This window comes from Lycium barbarum, chromosome 3 (assembly GCF_019175385.1).
Source record: "Lycium barbarum isolate Lr01 chromosome 3, ASM1917538v2, whole genome shotgun sequence".
Lineage (NCBI taxonomy): Eukaryota > Viridiplantae > Streptophyta > Magnoliopsida > Solanales > Solanaceae > Lycium > Lycium barbarum.
In genome coordinates, this window is record NC_083339.1 from 147911761 (window position 1) to 147931540 (window position 19780).

General features: G+C 33.5%; 1 protein-coding gene across 2 annotated transcripts; it reads right to left on the reverse strand.

Annotated features, from left to right (window-relative positions):
* On the reverse strand, positions 1-7600 carry LOC132633521 (uncharacterized). 2 transcript variants are annotated; one of them, XM_060350002.1, is made up of 13 exons: positions 6881-7600; positions 5381-5533; positions 5052-5264; positions 4879-4968; positions 4593-4709; positions 3535-3804; positions 2929-3085; positions 2625-2702; positions 1869-1969; positions 1582-1752; positions 1348-1422; positions 974-1081; positions 1-461 (listed from the first exon to the last, which is right to left on the reverse strand). In XM_060350002.1, the coding sequence occupies exons 1-13, from the start codon at positions 7253-7255 to the stop codon at positions 141-143; spliced, it is 2229 nt and encodes a 742-aa protein (XP_060205985.1). In that variant the 5' UTR covers positions 7256-7600; the 3' UTR covers positions 1-140. The 2 variants fall into 2 exon arrangements, with proteins under 2 accessions (XP_060205985.1, XP_060205986.1); XM_060350003.1 differs by lacking the exon at positions 6881-7600 and adding an exon at positions 6334-6551.
* Between the last annotated feature and the right edge of the window lie 12180 nt (positions 7601-19780).

Below are 19780 nucleotides of genomic sequence, written 5' to 3' on the forward strand. Positions count from 1 at the left end.
TTGTATAATTTGTTTCCTTTATTACTCTATTACAAGTAGTTTGCTACATCTGGAATGAAATAGATTTATACAGCTATACATAAAAGTAATGCCAGAGTCACATTTCTGACACATATGTGGTTGTGCAGTTTGCTGACATATTAGTTGCATTCTCCACAGACTTCAAAACAAAAACTAATACACTCAAAACAAGCAAGCGCTGCACAGAGTTGTCCTAACGTAACAGCACATCGATCATTAACCCGAGAACAGAACTGTATGAAACACATGCAACAGCAGCAATCACATAGTTTGCCACATAAGCTTGAAGCCGCAGCGAATACCATTTCTGAAGTTTCATGCAACTTTGGTTCTGCTGCTTCCACAGGAAGATTGTCTACAGTGGCCTTCAAGTCACCAAAACCAACACCGAGTGCTCGAAGGTATATGATCTTCTCGACATTCAAGTGATCAGAGGCCTTCTGCATATCCATTTGTTATCAATCAATGTGAGAGCTTTTATTTTCATTAACTAATTCCACATGTAAGCTAAAAAGAATGCATTACTGCAGTTTAAGAAATGCATTCTGGCAGTTCACTAGTACAAGAATGCTAGTTTATATTTACACGTCTGTTCAGATATAATTACCTCATACTGGTCAAAATAACTTATGAACGGAGCGTAGTTTATCTCCGCTTATTCTACAATATAGAAGCATCCTTATTAACTTTAGTTGTCCATGGATAATGTAAACTGGTTGTGCAGATAAGTTATCAGGAGATTATGCCAATTCAATTGAGCTCAAGAGAGTTTCTAGAACGTGTACAAGTCATTATATATTTCAAACATCCAAAAGCATATAATGAGCTTTTGATTCTCAGAATCCAAATCTTTATCTGATATGCATGTTTTGCTTTACAATTTTACTTTTAGGAAGTGATGCACACGAATCATGAATCACTAATCACAGAAGATGGATAGTGTTAAACATACCTCATCTACTGCCTCTAATTTAGAGGTCTGCTTCTCCTTTTTATTTTCAACCAAAACTAAGTTGGTGTACTCTGAAGGCACCCCTGTTTGCAAGCTCAACTTCACAACCTAGAAGCAGAATTATAGTTTAGTGAATTTAATTACCATAAAGAAAAAGTAATCATGATAATTACTAGCAGAAGTAACAATAGTGCAAAGATGTTGCAGCATCAGGATCAAAAGCACCAAAAGAATAAAGAAATACACAAGAACTGCCAAAGACTGGCCTATAACGAATATCAAATTCTTAATGTTTGCAAGGCTATGCAATCACTAATAATTTGTCAAACTTCATTACGCAGCACAATAAGAACTCAAGATTCATTAGAACATACCATCTCCTCTAGTTGCTTGCTTCCGGAAAACCAGGCATTGGCAGTTAATGTTTCAATTTGTCTCCTTGCAAAAACCTGCGTAAGGAACCAAGCATAAGTTAAATGGTGGAAGGTTGCAGATTTGTACATTTCCAGCAAGGTTAATGTAAGCATGCAGAGGCAAGAAAAATACAAATGTGTTATCTGTTTGATTAATTAGCATTTCTGTAAGGAATACAAGAGGGAAGACCATACTCTTTCCAAAGGAAAGTCCTTTGCTTTTTGTACTTTGACATCAACCTCAAAATTGGTCGAATCTGCTAACGTGCCGCTAACTTTAACAGAATCAGGGCAGGTCCCAATGAATCTGCCAGAGACAATCAGTGGTCTAGAAGATAACAGGTCTGGCAGATAACATGGATATAGCTGCAATAAGAACATTGATTAGAACTGTCAGATAAGTGGGAAAATTAGCTATTTATACTTCTGTGTACGTGCTTTTCTCTCCTCTGGTTGTATAAAGAATCCGAAGGTGTATATACCTCAAATGAATCAAGATTTTCTAGAGCTTCGATTCTCAGGTCTGCTAAAATAACTGATGATGTGTCATTAAGTAGTCTTTCCAGCCGAGAACCGATTGAATCTGTTCATGGAAATTGATGTGAAGAGCTAAAATCATAGCTCGCAATTCAAAAAAATTCCAATCTGATATTGTGTTAAATAAAAGTTAACAATAATAACTTTCTGGGCCGTTGAAGATAACATGCAGCTATCTCAAAGCATCTTTCTAAGACCACAACATAAGGAGAACGAATACTCCATCAATATGTTGAGATATCTAAGATGGGATTAGTGAAGAAAGAAGCTACAGAGTGTTTTTCTTCTATCTTCTTATTATTATTATTATATTTAGAGTTGATCTTCATGCCACGCAAAGCTCCTTGTGATATTCTCAACATATGCATGCTTGCTGATATTTCAAGGTTATGGCTTGGTCTTTCATCAGCAACATTTTAGCAGTTTTTGACAATGTTTTTAGCCAAATGAGCATTTAAAAGACTAAAGTAATCCCATTCGTAGTTGTTTCCTTTTAAAGTTTGTTATCCTAAATTGAAAAAAAAACTCAAACGTAATCAAAGTCTATGAATGGCATTTTACAACAGCTCAGTAACTGTCAGAGTTTTTCTAGAAGTAGGTTTGTTGAAACTCGGGCAGAAAAATAAAATCTTTCCAGCTACATGCACTTGCGTCATAGTAAACAGAAATACTAAGATGCATAATTGTAGAATTAAGCGCACCTAAATCATATGCAGCATCGTAGTAACCTCTCCCGATTTGAGCAAGCATTTGCAAGAAGTAGTGATTACAGTATAAACCTGAGAGGACATAAACACATGAGGTGAGCACAAGAAAGGGGCATAAAGAATGCACAAGTGCAAAGTTAGTTATCTGTGATGGAAAAATCAAGTAAAGCAACCTTATTGTCTGACAATAAAAAGACCCAACTGATGTATAATTAAGCACATGAAGATAGTGTTGAGGATTTCTATTGAAGCATGGGAGAGAAATTCATTTAGAAATATAAGAGGAAAACAAACCTACCAATGCCAAAAGTCGAAATTCGCGGAGCATTCAAACCTCTCTTCATCAACCGTCCCCTTACGGCTTGGCAAATTTCTCTTTCATCTCCAACAGACCCATCGGTGATTAGAAAAACAAGAGCAATTGAATCACCATTTTCCGATAGCATCTCTATTGCCTGACTTGGATGAATTTGCAAGGACATATTATGAGACTTACTTAAATGTGCCAAAAAATGTGAAATCAAAATGTTACCGCAATTTTTTTATCAAGTAAATCAACATAATTCTACATGTCTGTTGAAATGAAAAATTGGACATTTGACTTTGAAAATAGAAGGAATAGAACAGTCGAATGGTTAGAGCTACTTGCAAAAGTCCCATTCTAAGCCGCCGCATCAAATGAGTATTAAGAAATGACCTAATGATGCATCATCCGCGTGCAACTTATTATTCAATTTTTTCTGTACATGTATCTTCTAGACATAGTCAGAGGTCAAAATAACAGGAAGAAGAAAAAGTTTTTGTAACTAAGTCAACAAGACCAAAATAGAAGTTCTACGTAACTCTGCTTTAATACTAGGCAGTATCATACCAGTCCATATTAAAGAAATTTCACATTTCTAACCTGGTTCAGAGGCAGGGAAATGTCAATACTTCCCTCAGCTACAAAATTTTGGTCAATCCATTGAATTGCCTTTCCAATTGACTCCTTCCCTGACGGCACCAAGGACGTTGAGAACAATAAGCTTTTCCCGTTGAAAGCTATGATATTAAAAGCATCTGCTGGACTGAGTTTAGAGAGGGCAGCCAGTAGTGCAGCCTTAACATTCTCAAGAGGCCTCCCTTGCATGCTCGCACTAATATCAACAACATATACTACTTCCTTCCTGAACACCTAAAAATCAACAAAAAGGAAGTACATATGCCATTTAAGTACCCAGGAGAGATAGCAAACAAGTAAATAAATTCTAAATGTATATAATAAAATTAAATGACGGGGAGAGAGAGAAGACCGATCAAAATCGTGCATGAGTCATACTCTAAAACCCCAAAAGCGCTTTGCAGAGAAGGGATAATAGAGACAGAGCCAAGATGACAAGAGAAACATACTACGTATAGTAAGACGAGAGGCAGAGTTGAGCTTGAGCTTTAAGTTCAAGCTGCAAAACTGAAGGCAAAAGTTGCATTCGTATATTGACACATGCAAAAGTAGACATGATCATAAGGTAGGCAGAGTTGAGCTTGAGCTTTAAGTTCAAGCTGCAAAACTGAAGGCAAAAGTTGCATTCATATATTGACACACGCAAAAGTAGACATGATCATAAGGTAGTTCAGATGTCCTATAAAACATAGTCTTTCAGTGATGAAGCCCACAGAAACAAAGGGTTAACAAAAGGATCCTTCACACAAAGTAGGGGTAAGGTCTGCGTACACCCCACCCTCCCCAAACCCCACTTGTGGGATCACACACTGGGTATGTTGTTGTTGTTTTCGGGTTTGGCAGGCTTAACCTGGTTTGGCTGGATGTTAGATTAATATGGGAATAATCAAGAACAAAACTAAGTTGAACACGTAGTGTAACAAAACACAAACATTTTTAGAGTTCAAGGATCACAGGTCAAAATTACATTTTGATCAAAACCTAGATTGGGTTCAAACTATTAAGTAACAAGACTAACAAACCTTCCTGGTATTGACAGTCGGTGGGTATAGATAGAAGCAACACATTTCTCTCTGATCAAAATCAAGCATAGACGGAGAGTTCAGAAGCACTGTCCCAAGGATCTCACTTGAATGAACCTGAATATAATTAGCATCTATTAATGACGATTTGTGAAGCTCATCAAAATAAACAATGAAGAAACAGAAATGAACAATAAAAACAAAGAGTACTTCATAAGCAGGTCCAACTGAGGGCAAGGAAAGAAGTAAAAGGAAGCCAAAAAGTGAACCAAGGTGGTGGTCTTACTTTGTACGAGAAACTCAAGTCATTCATTGACCATGCCCGAACATCACTCTCGTATAAAAAACCTAAACTACCAACCAAACGTCTTGTTTCCTGGGAAGAAAAACAAAAGGGGTTTGAAAATAAACAGTAATCAATTGTTATATTCATGACTAGATATATTGAAAAAGGTTTACCTTGAAAGGATGACTAGAACTTTCGCATAAAATCTCTGTCCCTATACCAGAGTTCATGTTCAACCGAATCCTCTCTTTCTTACACGATAGTTTTTCAACTGGATTGACATACCACGGGAAACTGAAAGGTATATTTAAGGAAAATTGACCATCTTGATACAATATTTTCTGAGACCAACTGACTTTAATGGAGAGAATAGAACCTCCAGCAACCTTGAAAGATCCAAAAGTAGACAATTATAGCCCCTTTCTTGAAACTCAACAGGAATGAAGAAGAGAGTCAAAGCAAGAGAGATATAATCAATTTGCTAGTGTGAGATGGTAGTCACCTGAGGGACCTTTAATGTGTATATCTGGCGTTTTAGTAAGAAGCCATCTTTAGCATTGGCTATTAAACTAGCATCTTTGGTATCATTTGATTCAATCAACAGGGTAGAATACGATCTTGATGGTGTTTCAATTTCCACACCTAGAACTGAACCCTGTTAGACAAATGATTCTCTTTTTGAGAACTACAGAATGACAAACATGGAATGAAGAAGAATCTACTATGCAATAGCAGCAGCATATGCTAGACTAATAAATACTTAAACTCTATCTCAATGCCCATAATTCGAAAGGTGACACAAAAAAACCTTAGTAATAGATTAATAGACCACTTTGGTTCATGGCAAACTTGATTCTGACCAAAAAGAAATTCGTGGTGTACACCACATTCAGCCAGTCAATTAGTTTACTTTAGGAAACCTCACTCTATGGCAAGAAAAATCTTAGTAGATAACTACAAACATAAAATACCTTCAAATTGATGTCTACATGCTAAAGACAAAATGCTGGACAAAGTGGCAGTCAGTTTTGTTCTTCTTCTTTTGGCTATTAGCTAATGCAATCAAACAACCAAACTTTTAGAATTTAAATGCCCGACCAAGGTAGTAATTAGTAAGCCATTTAAAGACATAAAAAAGGAAAGGGTGCAAGAGAAGAAAATTCCTTAAATGCTCGTTTCTTGCTTCCTGCACAGAAGAGTAATGCTGTTGATATTTTTTCCACCCATCATTAACTCTACCGTGGAAACTCGTAGCTAGCTCTATTTACCAAGGCGGAGGTATAAGCCCAATTGTCAGTTCAGCTGAACTCAGTAGTTTTTGCTCAAACAGTTACTTGTATTAAGCAATTCATTAAATATGTAACATACTAAAATTAGAACCCAGTTAACTTGAAGTCTTCATTTTAAAATCCAGAACCAACAAAGTTGAAATCCTACTCCAGTTGTGCTATTTACCATGAAAATGTTAAGAGTGGGTTAGAGTCCCACATGGTTGGGGAATTGACCGGTGATTCGCTTATATAGACTTGAGCAGTCCTCCCAACTAGCTTTTGGGATTGAGTTAGGCCCGGCACCATATTTTTACAGAAAAAAAAAATGAAAAAGGAGCTTTCGATGGAACCAGAACCAAATTCATTCACTTTTGGAATTTGGGAAGTCAGTCATCGACTCTTCGTTTCGTCAGTGACTTCAACTTAGAGCCAGTTTGGATGGGCTTAGAAAAAACAGCTTATAAGTTGCTTTAGATAAATTAAGCCAAACAAACTCAATTAATTTTTTAGACTTATTTTAAGCACAAAATAACTTTAAGCTAGCTAGCCAAACACTCAAAAAAAAACTGAAAGCATTTTATAAGCAACTTATAAGTCAATCCAAACGGGCTCTTACACTTAAATTATCGAACTTGAAACTCAAAAGTTCAACGTTCGTTGAAAGAGAAACAGAACAATTTCCAGAAAAGAAACCGACAAAAAAAAAAGCAAATAAAGAATAGGTACCAAACCTGTTCTCCCATTGGTACAGCGATTCGACAATCACAATATCTACTAGAAGAAACACAGTGTAGGCGCCAAGTACCGTTGACCGTTACAAAAGCAGTATCCATATAACAATCAACTTCCATTCCAATTCCCTGCATTTCCAGTGGAATCATCGCTGGTGGATCACAACGACCATGAACGTACGGTTGATAACTCGGAATATCAGGATTATCCACAATCGTAGGGTCCTTAACTACAGCGTACACCATAGGTCCCGTCGGTAGCGTCGCAGATGATTTTTTCTCCATTACTAACGGCTTCGGTGGAATTTTACCGTAGTAAATTCGTTTAGTTAACTGTAGTCCCATTTCTACCGAACTTGCAAAACCATCAGCCATCTTTTCCGGCCAGTAAAAGAAATTATTCCCACAATGTATGCAAGTTTATGAAATATATCCTGTCCGGATAGAATAAATTAACTGAGCAGGTGGACGATCAGAATTTTCGTAAGTAAGAAAAGACACCTATGTATAGGCTACAGCCAACAAAATGTAGTGTTATGATGACTTATTAGAAATGTAACAACTATTCATTTCCCCTTCACAACTGTTAAAAAACCTAACATAAAAATCTTTAAGGAAAAAAAAACAGAACAGAAGGCTATGAAGCAACTAGAAAGTCTAGTACTGCATTAATGGAGATTAAGATACGTGGAAGATGATAGTTGGATGAATTCAATTTTCTTATCAGCTCTACGTTGAATAAAAGGTACAAATAATTGTGAAAAAAAAAAAGCAGGACTTGATTAAGACATATGGAACCCTTGTGGTCAACTTTAAGAAGACAAGTTAAGCATGTTCACTAATTACAGGTAAACGTAGCATATTTTAATGTAGGTTATAGAAGTTGGGCTGGTATTAATTTTAGCAGTTACAAATTACAGTTAAAAATACATAAAACAGATCATGATAAAGTAATACTAACGTATGCTTATAAAACAAACTTGATATAAGCATCAAGTGAATTTTTTTATAAAAAATATAATCAAATGAGAGGAAAATGTGTTGAAAATATTACAAATATCTTTCGGATGGTTGAATTGTAATAAGGAAACTAACAACGAAGAGATTGAGAGAAATTTTATATTTAAATTGTATTTTTTCCACATAATTAATATACATATTTCTATTTTATATTCTACATTGCAAAAAGTAATATATTTCTATTATATATAAGTGTCCAAGAGTAACTAACACAGCAATGAATGTTTGTACCAAAAAAGCTATATAATTATATACTTTAACCAACTAACTACTTTTTTATCCCGCGTGAATATATATCATAGTACTGAATATTTATACTCTTTTCATGTATACAAGTATGCATATTAATTAAACACATATCATTGTTTGCTTGTATCTTGTAATGTCGTGGTAATTCCTAAACTCTGACGTGCCTTGGCGTTTAACAGACATAATCAATATTTCATATGATGGGAGAGTATACCCCAGAAGCTATTGCATTATCAACAAGATTTGAAAGTGAACTTTTTTTGGGTCCTAAAGATAAATTAATGCTACACACGATTACATTGCTTGTAGTCTCTTGGTTAACTAGTTGCCAAGTAGCCGTTCTCAAAAGTTGTTAATAAGAAAGATGGAGGAAAATCATAGATTTTATTGCCTTTAAAGGTCTGCATCATCCAACCTTGCTTTGCTAAGCCATCTACAGCCATATTGCCTACCCTGTAGATGTGCTTTATGCATGACCTCCCATGTATACTCCATAATCACCGAAGTACCAAATCCTAACAAAAGTTGAAATTTCCTTCTTTTAGGTAGAACAGATCTTTTAATTGTTTGCGATAAATCTTTTCTACTGTCTATGAGTCAAAGAGCCACAAAAGGTACATATAGTGGTTTGCGGTTCTTTCGGATTCATTCTATTTACAATTTATTGAAAGCCTTGATAAAAAGTAAGTCACTCAAGCCCAATCCTCTTTGTACAATTAAGTGTTTGACTGCAACTCTTCTTTCTCTCTCTCTTTTTTTTTTTTTTTTGGCAGTATATGTGTTGTTCTTATTCCACCATTATAAGAATTACAACAATAAATGGTCTAACAGGGCATATGAACACCCAAATAAAAGGAATATGGCACAGAGATAAAATGTATTACTTTATAATTTCATTTCGGAATTAAAATTTGGTGATTTACGATATAACATATATTTTTTTAATTTTGATTTCTTTGTAGCAATTCTTTTTATTTATAATTGTTAATATAAAAAATTATAATATATTTTTAATTAATTTAATAAAAATATTTTATTAGTTTTGCTTTTAAAAAATCCAATATATACAATAATGGTTCTTATGTTTGGATCTGAAAAGTTAGTTAATTGAGAGGGATATCAACCTGTCTGTATACATATAAGATATTAAAAAAAAATTAAAAAAAATCTAGAATCAAAATATTAATTTTCCCTCTTATTCTTACTAATTTTCTTTTTCACATCGATGAACAATTGTCATAACAATGAGGAAAAAATCTGACTCTTTCCATCTCAAAAACTTTATTCCATCATATGTTTTTAATTTTTAAACTCCATTTTCTAATTATAACTAAAGTGATGGTACATAAAATGCATTTTGTATATGTTGTTATATATAATAACAATTAGAATGTTTTTAAAAGTTATTTTTAAAATACAAACCTTAAAGACTGGCTAATTAAAGTAAATAAACATGTTCGGTCCGTGCATCGCACCAGCATATATTGCTAGTGTGTGTGTACGTACACACACGTGTTCTGACATAGTTATGCAAATATTATTTAATATCGTCAATTAAATAGTATTCCCTCTGTCCCAAATTATGTGGCACCATTTCTTTTTTTATCTGTCCCAAAAAGAATATAATCTTTCTATATTTGAAAATAATTTAACTTTATGAGATAATTTACAGCCACATATTTATATAATATTTATTTTGAACCACACATTTCAAAAGTCTTTCTTTCTTTTAAAACTTCGTGTCAAATCAAATTGTGTCACATTAATTGGGATGGAGGGGGTATATTAGTTATGCAACTATTATTTTTGTCTTATGTTACAAATCAAGCACTATGTTATTTTATGTGATCGAAATTTCATGCTAAAAAAATATTCAACATCCAAGCGACTAATGCGTAAAAAAAAAAATTAAAAATTAAAAATTAAAAATTTTCTTGGGCGACTTACCAGAAAAGGACAAGCATTTTTTTGTTGAATGGATAAACTACTAATTGTGTGAAAGCGGCCTTTGTACATGTGATTAAGGATAAGCATATTCATCGTGTCAAATAAAGGAAATAGTAAGATCTAGACTACTTCCATTTTAATGTCTGCCAACATCTTCAAATTATTGGAGGTTCTTTTCTCACCCACCGACCACCGTAATAAATGGCGCAAGTAGTCGTATCATGCTGGTGAATATAAATTACCTGATAGGATATGTTACTGGAGACTTAATGCGACTAGATCTCTCTGAACTCATGTCATTTATTCGGATATTTTTTAGGTGCTATATCAAATAATTGCTATATATTTATTCACAAATAGGGGCAGAGATAGTGCTTCGTTCAACCGAATAAGTTTTGGTTGAAAACTTATATTTATATTAAAAAAATTATTGTATATATATAAATTATTAATTTAAAATTCAATAACTTCAAATGACTAGAATCAAATCCATAAATTTTAAATTTTGAATCTGCCTCTCTATTCATAATAGCATTTAATGTTTAGATTTTATTTAGTTGTTATAAATAATAATTACACTTAAAATGTTTTTTTCTAAACCTTTTATGTTATAAAAGGAAATAAAATATTTAAATCTAATACATTTTTAATGAATTCATAACCTACAAAGAATCAAACTCTCTAAAGCGCATGCGTATTTTATAACTAGTTGAAAATTAACAATTAAGAAGTTTAATAGAAAAAATCTACAATAATTACAGTCAATTTTTCGTGGCAATATAATACCTGATGCATGGTTTGAGTATGACGGTTATTAATTAGTATTGCAAAGACTACGCCAGTATAATGCTATATATATATATACACACACATTGTATAAGTAGATTTCCGTTATAAAAAGGCAAAATAAAACATAAAAAATTAATCAGAAAGAATACTTGATTCTTATTATGTTATATTGTATGTATTAAAGGGTTTAAACTGATTTTTCTTCTTTTTTCTATGAACATGAGCTCTTCATGAACAAGATACTTGGGGACCATAATACTAGTGGTCACCAGACAGTAGGATCAATTGGGGCAGGCTAGTTGGGCTTGCCTATCACTAAATGGGATTGAGTGGGACTAGCCTAGCACTAACGTTTGTCATCGTGTAACCTAATCTACAAAGAAAGTATGGGCCATTGGATGAAAAGTTTCGAAGAAAAATTATGGTGAGATCAAATGGTGCCAGATATCCAAAAGTGTCTTACTCCAAACAAGCAACATTCACGAAAACGAAACAAATCGAAAAGAACAAATTTACCTATTAATGGACAGATCAAATCATCATCACTAAGGCCCTTTGGACATAGTTTCAAATCATGATTTCAAATCATATTTGGACATGCAATTTGAATATTTTTAGTTATTTTTTCTCTTAGACACATAAAAACCTCACAAATTGTGAAAACTATCAAAACATTCTCAATTCTTATACAATCTTACCAAATGAACAAGTCATAGTTCATAACAAAATTAGTACACTACTAGAAGACCTTTCTAAAAAATATAGCTTCAATTAATCAAACTTTAGTTTAATAAAAATGAAAACTTAGCATAAATAGTAATGTAACTATTCTTTAATATAATTCTCTCATATAAATTAAAGGTTGGTAGACATAAATAAAGATTGATGGAAGTTAATGAGATTGGTAAATGATTGATGAGGGTAATTGTTAAAAATATCTATCAACTTATGGATTTTTTTTATAAATATAAACTTATAAGTTAAATCTTATATTTAAAAAAGTTAAAACTATGATTTCAAATTCTAAATTATGTCTTTTTGAATGGTTTGAAATTTAAAATCATGAATAAAAATACAAATTCAAATATTAATTTGGGGTCATAATTTTAAATCATGGTTTGAAAACGCACCGCAACGCCTGCTAAAAGTCATGTTGACGGAAAGCAAAAAATAAATGTGTGAAATGTGGAATAGGGAAAGTGGACCATGCAGAAAATTAAAATAAAATAAAAAGGGAGGTGACGTGGGGACCGCATGTGGTATCATTTAGGTGATTAAATAATTAATAGGAGTGGTAGTAGTTGAAATCATGTGGTCTCAGCGTGGCTAATGTGAATTGATAATCAACATTATTGAGGGACCGGCAGTATCTATTTGTCCCCATTATATTGAAGTTTAAACTAAGCATAACGTATGACGAGGGAGAACCACTAATCTCAAGAAGGTTATATTTGACCCAGCAAAAATGTTTGCCCTGTTCATGTGTTGATCAATCATATAAATCCTTGGATGAGTTTAAGGACCGTTTGGCCATAAGAATTATTCACTTTTTTTCAAAAAAAAATTTCATTTTTTTTGAAATCAGTCTTTGCTCATGAAAATTCCAAATACAACCTGAAGTTTTATTTGGAATTTGAAAAACAAGAAAAACTTATTTTTCAAGTTTTTTATTTTTTTTCACAAACAATACAAGTACACTTTAACAAAAAAATATAATTTCAAAAACTATGGTCAAACACAACTCCAACTCCAACTCCAAAATTCCAAAAAAAAAAATCATTTTTTTTTATTTCTATCTCCAAACGCCTACTAAATCTTAATCAAGCGTCCACACTACTCTCCACACTAACATTTAAATCAGTATCTAAAAGACTTATTTTGAAATATATTCGGGCCTTCCTCCTGAGCTGAACCGTATTAAATGGGCAATTTGCGAGATTTCCCTTCGCTGGGGGCAGTCTTTAATTTACCCTCTGCCTTTGCAAATTCTGCTATTCGCAATTCAGAATTCTATCCTTTCAAAGTCTGCTTTAAGGCCCAAATTCTGCAGAATTTGCAAAGACCAAAGACAAAAGTTAAAGACCACCAATTTAAGGGGCAAAACTTAAAGACCGCCAATTTAAAGGACAAAAAGTAAAGACCACCCCAAATGAAGGGCAATCCGCGCAAAAAAGGTATTAAATTATCATGAAACTCACGTTTGTGATGTGAAAATTACTACGTCTAACTGTGCCATCTAAACATGTCTTACGGTCCAATGCTCAAAGCTCATCCAAAAGTTCCTCCATAAATTGTCATAGGGCATTGTTTATGTGAATTTTATAGCATTACAGATGCAAATTTTTGCATTGGAATCTCTGTTTGTTTGTTTTTGGCTTTTCCTTTTTCTGGTGGAACCATGTGCAAACAAAAACAATGCATTTGAGTAACCCTGTCAATCGGGACGGTTGAACCGATTGTAACCGACGACCGAAACCAGTTAAATTGGTCTCGGATTCGGACCTAGATTCCCGGTTCTTGGTTGACGGGTACCTGTTTGAGACGGGTTGGTTACAGATTGACAAAATTGAAATCGGTTGACCAACCGGCCGAATAATAATTTTTTTTAATTCAGCCAAAACTAGCCATTATTGGGCCGTTGCCCAACGGACCAATTTGTAGAAATGGCCGTTGGAAAGAGCCAAAATCTGATTTTTTGGCCCCCCACCACCCTCAAACTTTTATTTTTAACACTTTAACCTCTCCCCACTCCTATATAAACCCCTCTCTATTTCTATTCACACCAATTCTCTCTACACTTTCTCTCAATTTATAGCTATTTTGCAATAACTAGCCACTTTAAAATTACAATTTCTCTCAATTTTACACTATAAAGTTTCCTTCAAGTTTCAATTTTATATTTTGCAATTATACAAACAAAGTATTGGTGGAGTTGGATATTTTGCAACAATCCGAAGTAACTTCAAGTTAATATTACTTATACCTAGAATATACTTATAATATACATCTACTTAAATTATAAAATAGAATGTTGTAACTATATATATTTATAAATATACAATCATGAATTTTATAATACTCATGAGTTATTAGTAAATATAAAATTTAAGTTATAATACATATAACTTAAACATATATACCTACAATATACTTATAATATACATATATTTAAGTTATAAAATAGAAAGTTATATACTTAGAACCCAACCGGCTAACCGATTTTTTGAAATCAAACCGAGCCGGTTACGAATTGTAAAAACTCAACCGGCTAACTGGCCCCGGTTAACTGGTAATCGTTGGCCATAGACCCTTTTTTCCACCCCAACCGGCTGGTTGGGCAAACCGGTGCCAATTCCGGGCTAGTTCAACCCGTTTGACAGATTTACATTTGAGCAATGAGGAAAGCTAACGCCGATAATGGAAAACCTCAAAATAAGACCTGTCTATCTCCTTCAATGGATCCCACGTTACTGCAAATTTCTAACTCAAAAAAAATAAATTAAAACCAAACATCCTTCATATATATATATATATATATATATATATATATATATATATATTGTGAAAAAGTTCCCAGTCACTTAAATTGATTTTGAGATAAGGTTTCAAGAAATTTATGTTTACACATTTTTTTTAGTTTAATTTATAATGAATATTTACTTTCTAGATTTAAAAATACTTTAATTTAAACTTTTAATGTTATTATTAAAGAGAAGCTTTTAGAACCACATAAACGTTACAGTATCTTTCAGACTACAAATTTCAAAAGTTTTATGACCACACAAATGATATGACATGTTTAAATCCGACTACAAATGATATGACATGTTTAAATTCGACAATAACTACAACAACAGACTCAATGTGATTCCACAAATATGGTTTGGGGCATAACATGTTTTAAACCAACATTTTTAAAGTCTTATTTTATTTTTTAAACTTCATCCCAATCAGATAAGTTCACGTAAATTAAAACAAATGAAATATCCTTTGCTTTGTTGTAAAAAAAAAAAAAATTAAATTAAAGTAGAATATCGTAGCATTCAATTGTCAACTAACGTTGTACCCAAAAAAAAATGGGAAAATTTCATAAATGACTACTATTTGGGGGGTTTTTTTTTCCGCATAGCTACAGTTTAGCTATTTACTTTTCGTGGCAAACATATAGCTAAGCGCTTGTTTCATGTTGTATTCGCTATTAAGTGTCACTGTATTCATGAATACAGTCATTAAAATTTGCTAAATTTTGTATTCAATTTAAATGTATTCAAATCAACCGTATTCATTATAGTTGCTTTTACAGTGTATTCACTTTATTATATTTAATCGATTGTATACAAAATACAGAATTTTGCACTAAAAAAGTTAACAAATACACTCAAAAAATTGAATACAAAGAAATAAAATTCACTCTGTTCATTTGTATACACTTCAAAAATTAATGTATTCATTTGTATACAAGAAATAAAATTAACGAATACACTAAAAAACAGAATACAAGAAAATAAAAATACACAAAACACTGAATTGTACGCCAAAAAATTAATGAATACACTGAATTGTATGCTAAAAATTTAATGAATACACTAAAAAAAATGATTTTCCAGATTCGGCACCGGAATCTGACCGGAAAAGTCATCGCCGGCCAGATTCCGACAAAGCAAAATCTGACCAGAACTAAGTAGATCCGGCCAGATTCGACCAAGATCTAACCATGAAAACTCAAAAGCCACCGCGTCAACAACCTTCATCCACTTCCACCTATCTTGTCGGGCAGATCTGAGCCACCACTTTTGTTCTTGTTTTTGATTAATCTCTTAATGGGTTCTCAAGAGCATTGCGTTGAGCAGGTATGCCTAAGCCTTCTTGGACAAGCAAAAGAGCACTGTGTTCAGGTGAGTAAAGGTTGAGTCTTGCATGAACAAGAAGGATCAGAGTGAAAAAAGACAAAATAGAACCAAACGTTAGAGAGAGGAGGAGAGAGTAAATCGGAAGAGATTGAGAGACAATGAGAGAGAAAATGAGTTGATCAGGGGAAAAATATGAATACAAGCCTTATGTTGCGGTTGGTTTTTAATTTTAACTGTGTTTAAATGTTTTAGTTATGTACAGTAATTGATATACACCTTTTAGTCATGAAATGTAATTAATTTAAAGTATAGCTACTAGATATAAATAAGCCTAATGTTATCTACACCATGTAGATTTCCCAAAAAAAATTATCAACTAATTATAACACAAAGGAAACCGTTGGGGCCTGAAACGAATATATCAAGGGCTTAAGTCCAGCTAGCTGGTTATCTTATGGTTAATTGCTGCATGTGTGACATTTGGGACACTGGACCACGAATGACTTGAAAGTCTCTCCAAATTAGCCCAACTGTAGATATTAGCCTGAAAAATATCACACCACCTGATGGAAAGAGCCACATGGCGCTAACAACAATTCTGAGTTTGTTTAGGAAAGTAGCCTTTTTCCAAGCTATGATCAAGGAAAAAAAGTTTGTGAAGAAAATGATAATAAAGCCTTCTATCTCTGAAATTCACACAAGTTAAGCATCAACGGAACTATTTCTCAATCAGAAGAGTTAAAATAATGTATTGGAGTTTCACTTGTAGGGGATTTTTATACCAAAACACAACGTGATGGAGTTTCACTAGTAAAATTTTCGAACCACAGCACATTTTGTTTTTTGATAAATATTTGTTTGTCCAAATATCTTTTTTTGCATTAAAAAGTGGATAAATGTTGGTTAGTTTTGAAATGGTGACGAAAATTTTACTAACCGTGCAGAAAGTGGCTATTTGACCATTTCTTCCTAGATGGTTGGTCTCTCCAACCCACTTAGGCCCAGTTGATGATCCACTTATGTTGGCCCCTATTCCGTCTTAGAAGAAGGGGCAATTCGCAAAAATGTCCTTATTTTGGAGTGATCTTTAATTTTTGTCGCTCAAATTTGAAATAACTTTTATCCTTGCTAAAAATCTCTTGGTTTTGGTTTCGAACCCCTGCTCAGTCAAAAATAAATAAAAAAATTTACAAGGTAGAGTTTGGATTTGCAAGGCAGAATTTTGAAGGCGAAATTCTGCCCTAAGGCAGAGTCATGCAAAACTCTGTCTTACGAAATTCTTTCTTTTTTTTACTGAGCTGGGGTTCGAACTCAGAACCTTGGGGTATTAGGCGAAGGACAAAAATTAAAAACCACCAATTTGAGGGCCAAAAATTAAAGACCAGTGCTTGCTTTTGAAAGGAAATCTTGTAAGAAAAAATAGAAGAGGTAGGTTCGGCCCACTTTAAGTGTAGACCAGACCCGTTGATCGGGGTTTGCTCGACATTTCAAACTTGAAAAAATGACACAAATAGCCATCTGGATGAAACTGTTGACACCGCGACCCAAGAATCTTAAAAGTCATTTTTTAGCCGAGCTGGGGTTCGAACCCAGAAGCTTGGGGTATTAAGCGAAGGAAAAAAACCAATTTGAGGGCCAAAAATTAAAGACCAGTGCTTTTGAAGGGAAATCTGTGTAAGAAAAAGTAGACGAAGTAGGTTCGACCCACTTTAAGTTTAGACCAAATAGCCATCCGGTTGAAACTGTTGACACCCGTGGCCCAAGAATCTAAAAAGTCATTTTTTAGCCTTTTCAAAATAATTCTATTTTCTAGCCATTTTTTCAACTAATTCCAGCATATGTATATAAATTGTATCATTGTTGTATATGTATAGAAAATGTATCATACGTATAAAACTGTCTCATTATTGTATAGAATGCATATCACTACTGTGTATGTACAGAAAAAAATGTATCATACGTATAGAACCTGTATCATTATCGTATAAGCATATATATATATATATATATATATATATATATATATATATATATATATATATATCCCTACCGTATAGAAAATAAATCATTGTTGTAAAATAAATGTATAATCAACGTATAATTAATGTAATAATGTATACACATATTATACACTATTTACACATATTTAAGCCGACAAGAATTATTGAAGAAAAAATGGAGACCGCCAGAAAAGTTTTTTCGGCCTAATCTGTATCCAACGACCGTAGATCGACATGAATCAGTAAAAACAAGGTTGTCGGTGGGAGAATAAGGACCATGGCGTTGCTTCTACAACAAAAAGGCTGGAGCAACACCGAAAAACATAAACACGGTCAGATCTGTGTGATTTGAATGGATACGACGTTGTCTTATTTGTCAATGGCATTAGCGAAAAACAGAGATGCTCCGGTGAGCACGGCGGAGTTGTCCGCCACCTCGGAACTTGTGAAGGAGGCTGCGTTACGTCGCAACTCCGTCATCAGTCAAAGAAACATAGAGGAGAAAGTGAGAGGCAGATGAAACAGGGGAGAAAGTTGGCTAGCGCCTGTCTTTATTTTGGACTTAGGGGTTATTTCGGGTCATTTACTTAAAATGGGGCCTTTTGTTTTTGTTGGTAGCCCTCTCAATGTCCTTTTCCTTTCAAACTTCCACTAATGTCCGTACTGGCTTATTTAGAGCCTATTTGTATGGGCTTATGACTTATAAGCCAAAAGTCATAAGTTAGGGATTCTAACTTATGGCTTTTACTTATTTTTGTTATTTTGGCTTAAAAATAAGTGCTTAAAAACACTTTTGTATTTTACCCAAACACTTCAGAAGTGCTTAAAGTTATTTCGGCTTAAAAACACTTAAAATAAGTAAACAGGCTCTTAGTATTGTTGTCTCATTTTTAGAATTTATGTGGTTGATTCTCGTATTAAAAAAAATTATGAATATTTCTGTTTACTAGTCTAGCGCAGTTACAGCTTAGTGAGGACATGACCTTAGATATGAGGGTTTGGAGGACCCGCATTAGGGTAGAAGGCTAGTAGATAGTCTCGTTATCCTTCATTATTAATAGGCACATTATCGCAGTAGAATTTCCTGTGCTCTGATTTCTGGTATTATCTGTTATTTCCTGTACTTTGATTATTCTATTCTATCTTATCTGTGTCGCTTTCGTTAGTTGCATTTCCATATCGCTTTGAATTTCTTAGCCTATCTGACCTCTTTTTATGATTTTCATTGAGCCGAGGGTCTTTCGGAAACAGCCGTCCTACCTTGGTAGGAGTAAAGTCTACGTACACTCTACTCTCCCCAAACCCCACGTTGTGGAATTTCACTGGGTGGTTGTTGTATGTTTACTAGTCTCATGTGCCTCACATGTAACCCCCATCTAATTTATTAAGATTTCAGTTTTAGAATTGTCTAAGTTAGAGGCTGTTTGGATTGACTTATTTTAGGTGCTTTTAAGCATTTTTATAGTGTTTGGATAAGATAAAAAAATGTTTTTAAACACTTATTTTTAAGCCAAAATAAGCCAAAAGTAATAAGTTAGAATTCCTAACTGCTTTTGACTTGCCATAAGCCCATCCAAACGTGCTCTTAGTTTATAAATTTTTTACTTGAAACAAATTATTCTTCGATGGTATAAGGCCAATTAAATCGACAACCCTAAGATTTCTCATTAAATTTCATTTAAACACTCGAACTATGACATGCCTATATCATAAAGTATTCATATTAGATACTTCCGACCCAAAAAATTGAAATTGCTTTTTGCACACGCTCTCAAGCGCCAATTACGTATATAAGTTAGCCACTTTCCTTAACAATAAGCTGAAATCGATATAAGCAATTATGTTTGTTGAGTGTTTTTTGTTCAATATAGCGGGTATATTTTTATCGATCAATATTTATACATAATTAAATTTATAAATGCATAATATTACGAGGACCGTCTGAACTTGACGTGTTGATCGTGTACATCTAAATCTTTTTAGTTCTAATTAAACCAAACTCTGGCCAAAAACAAATCCTAATCCAAACACAATGCTAAGTATTA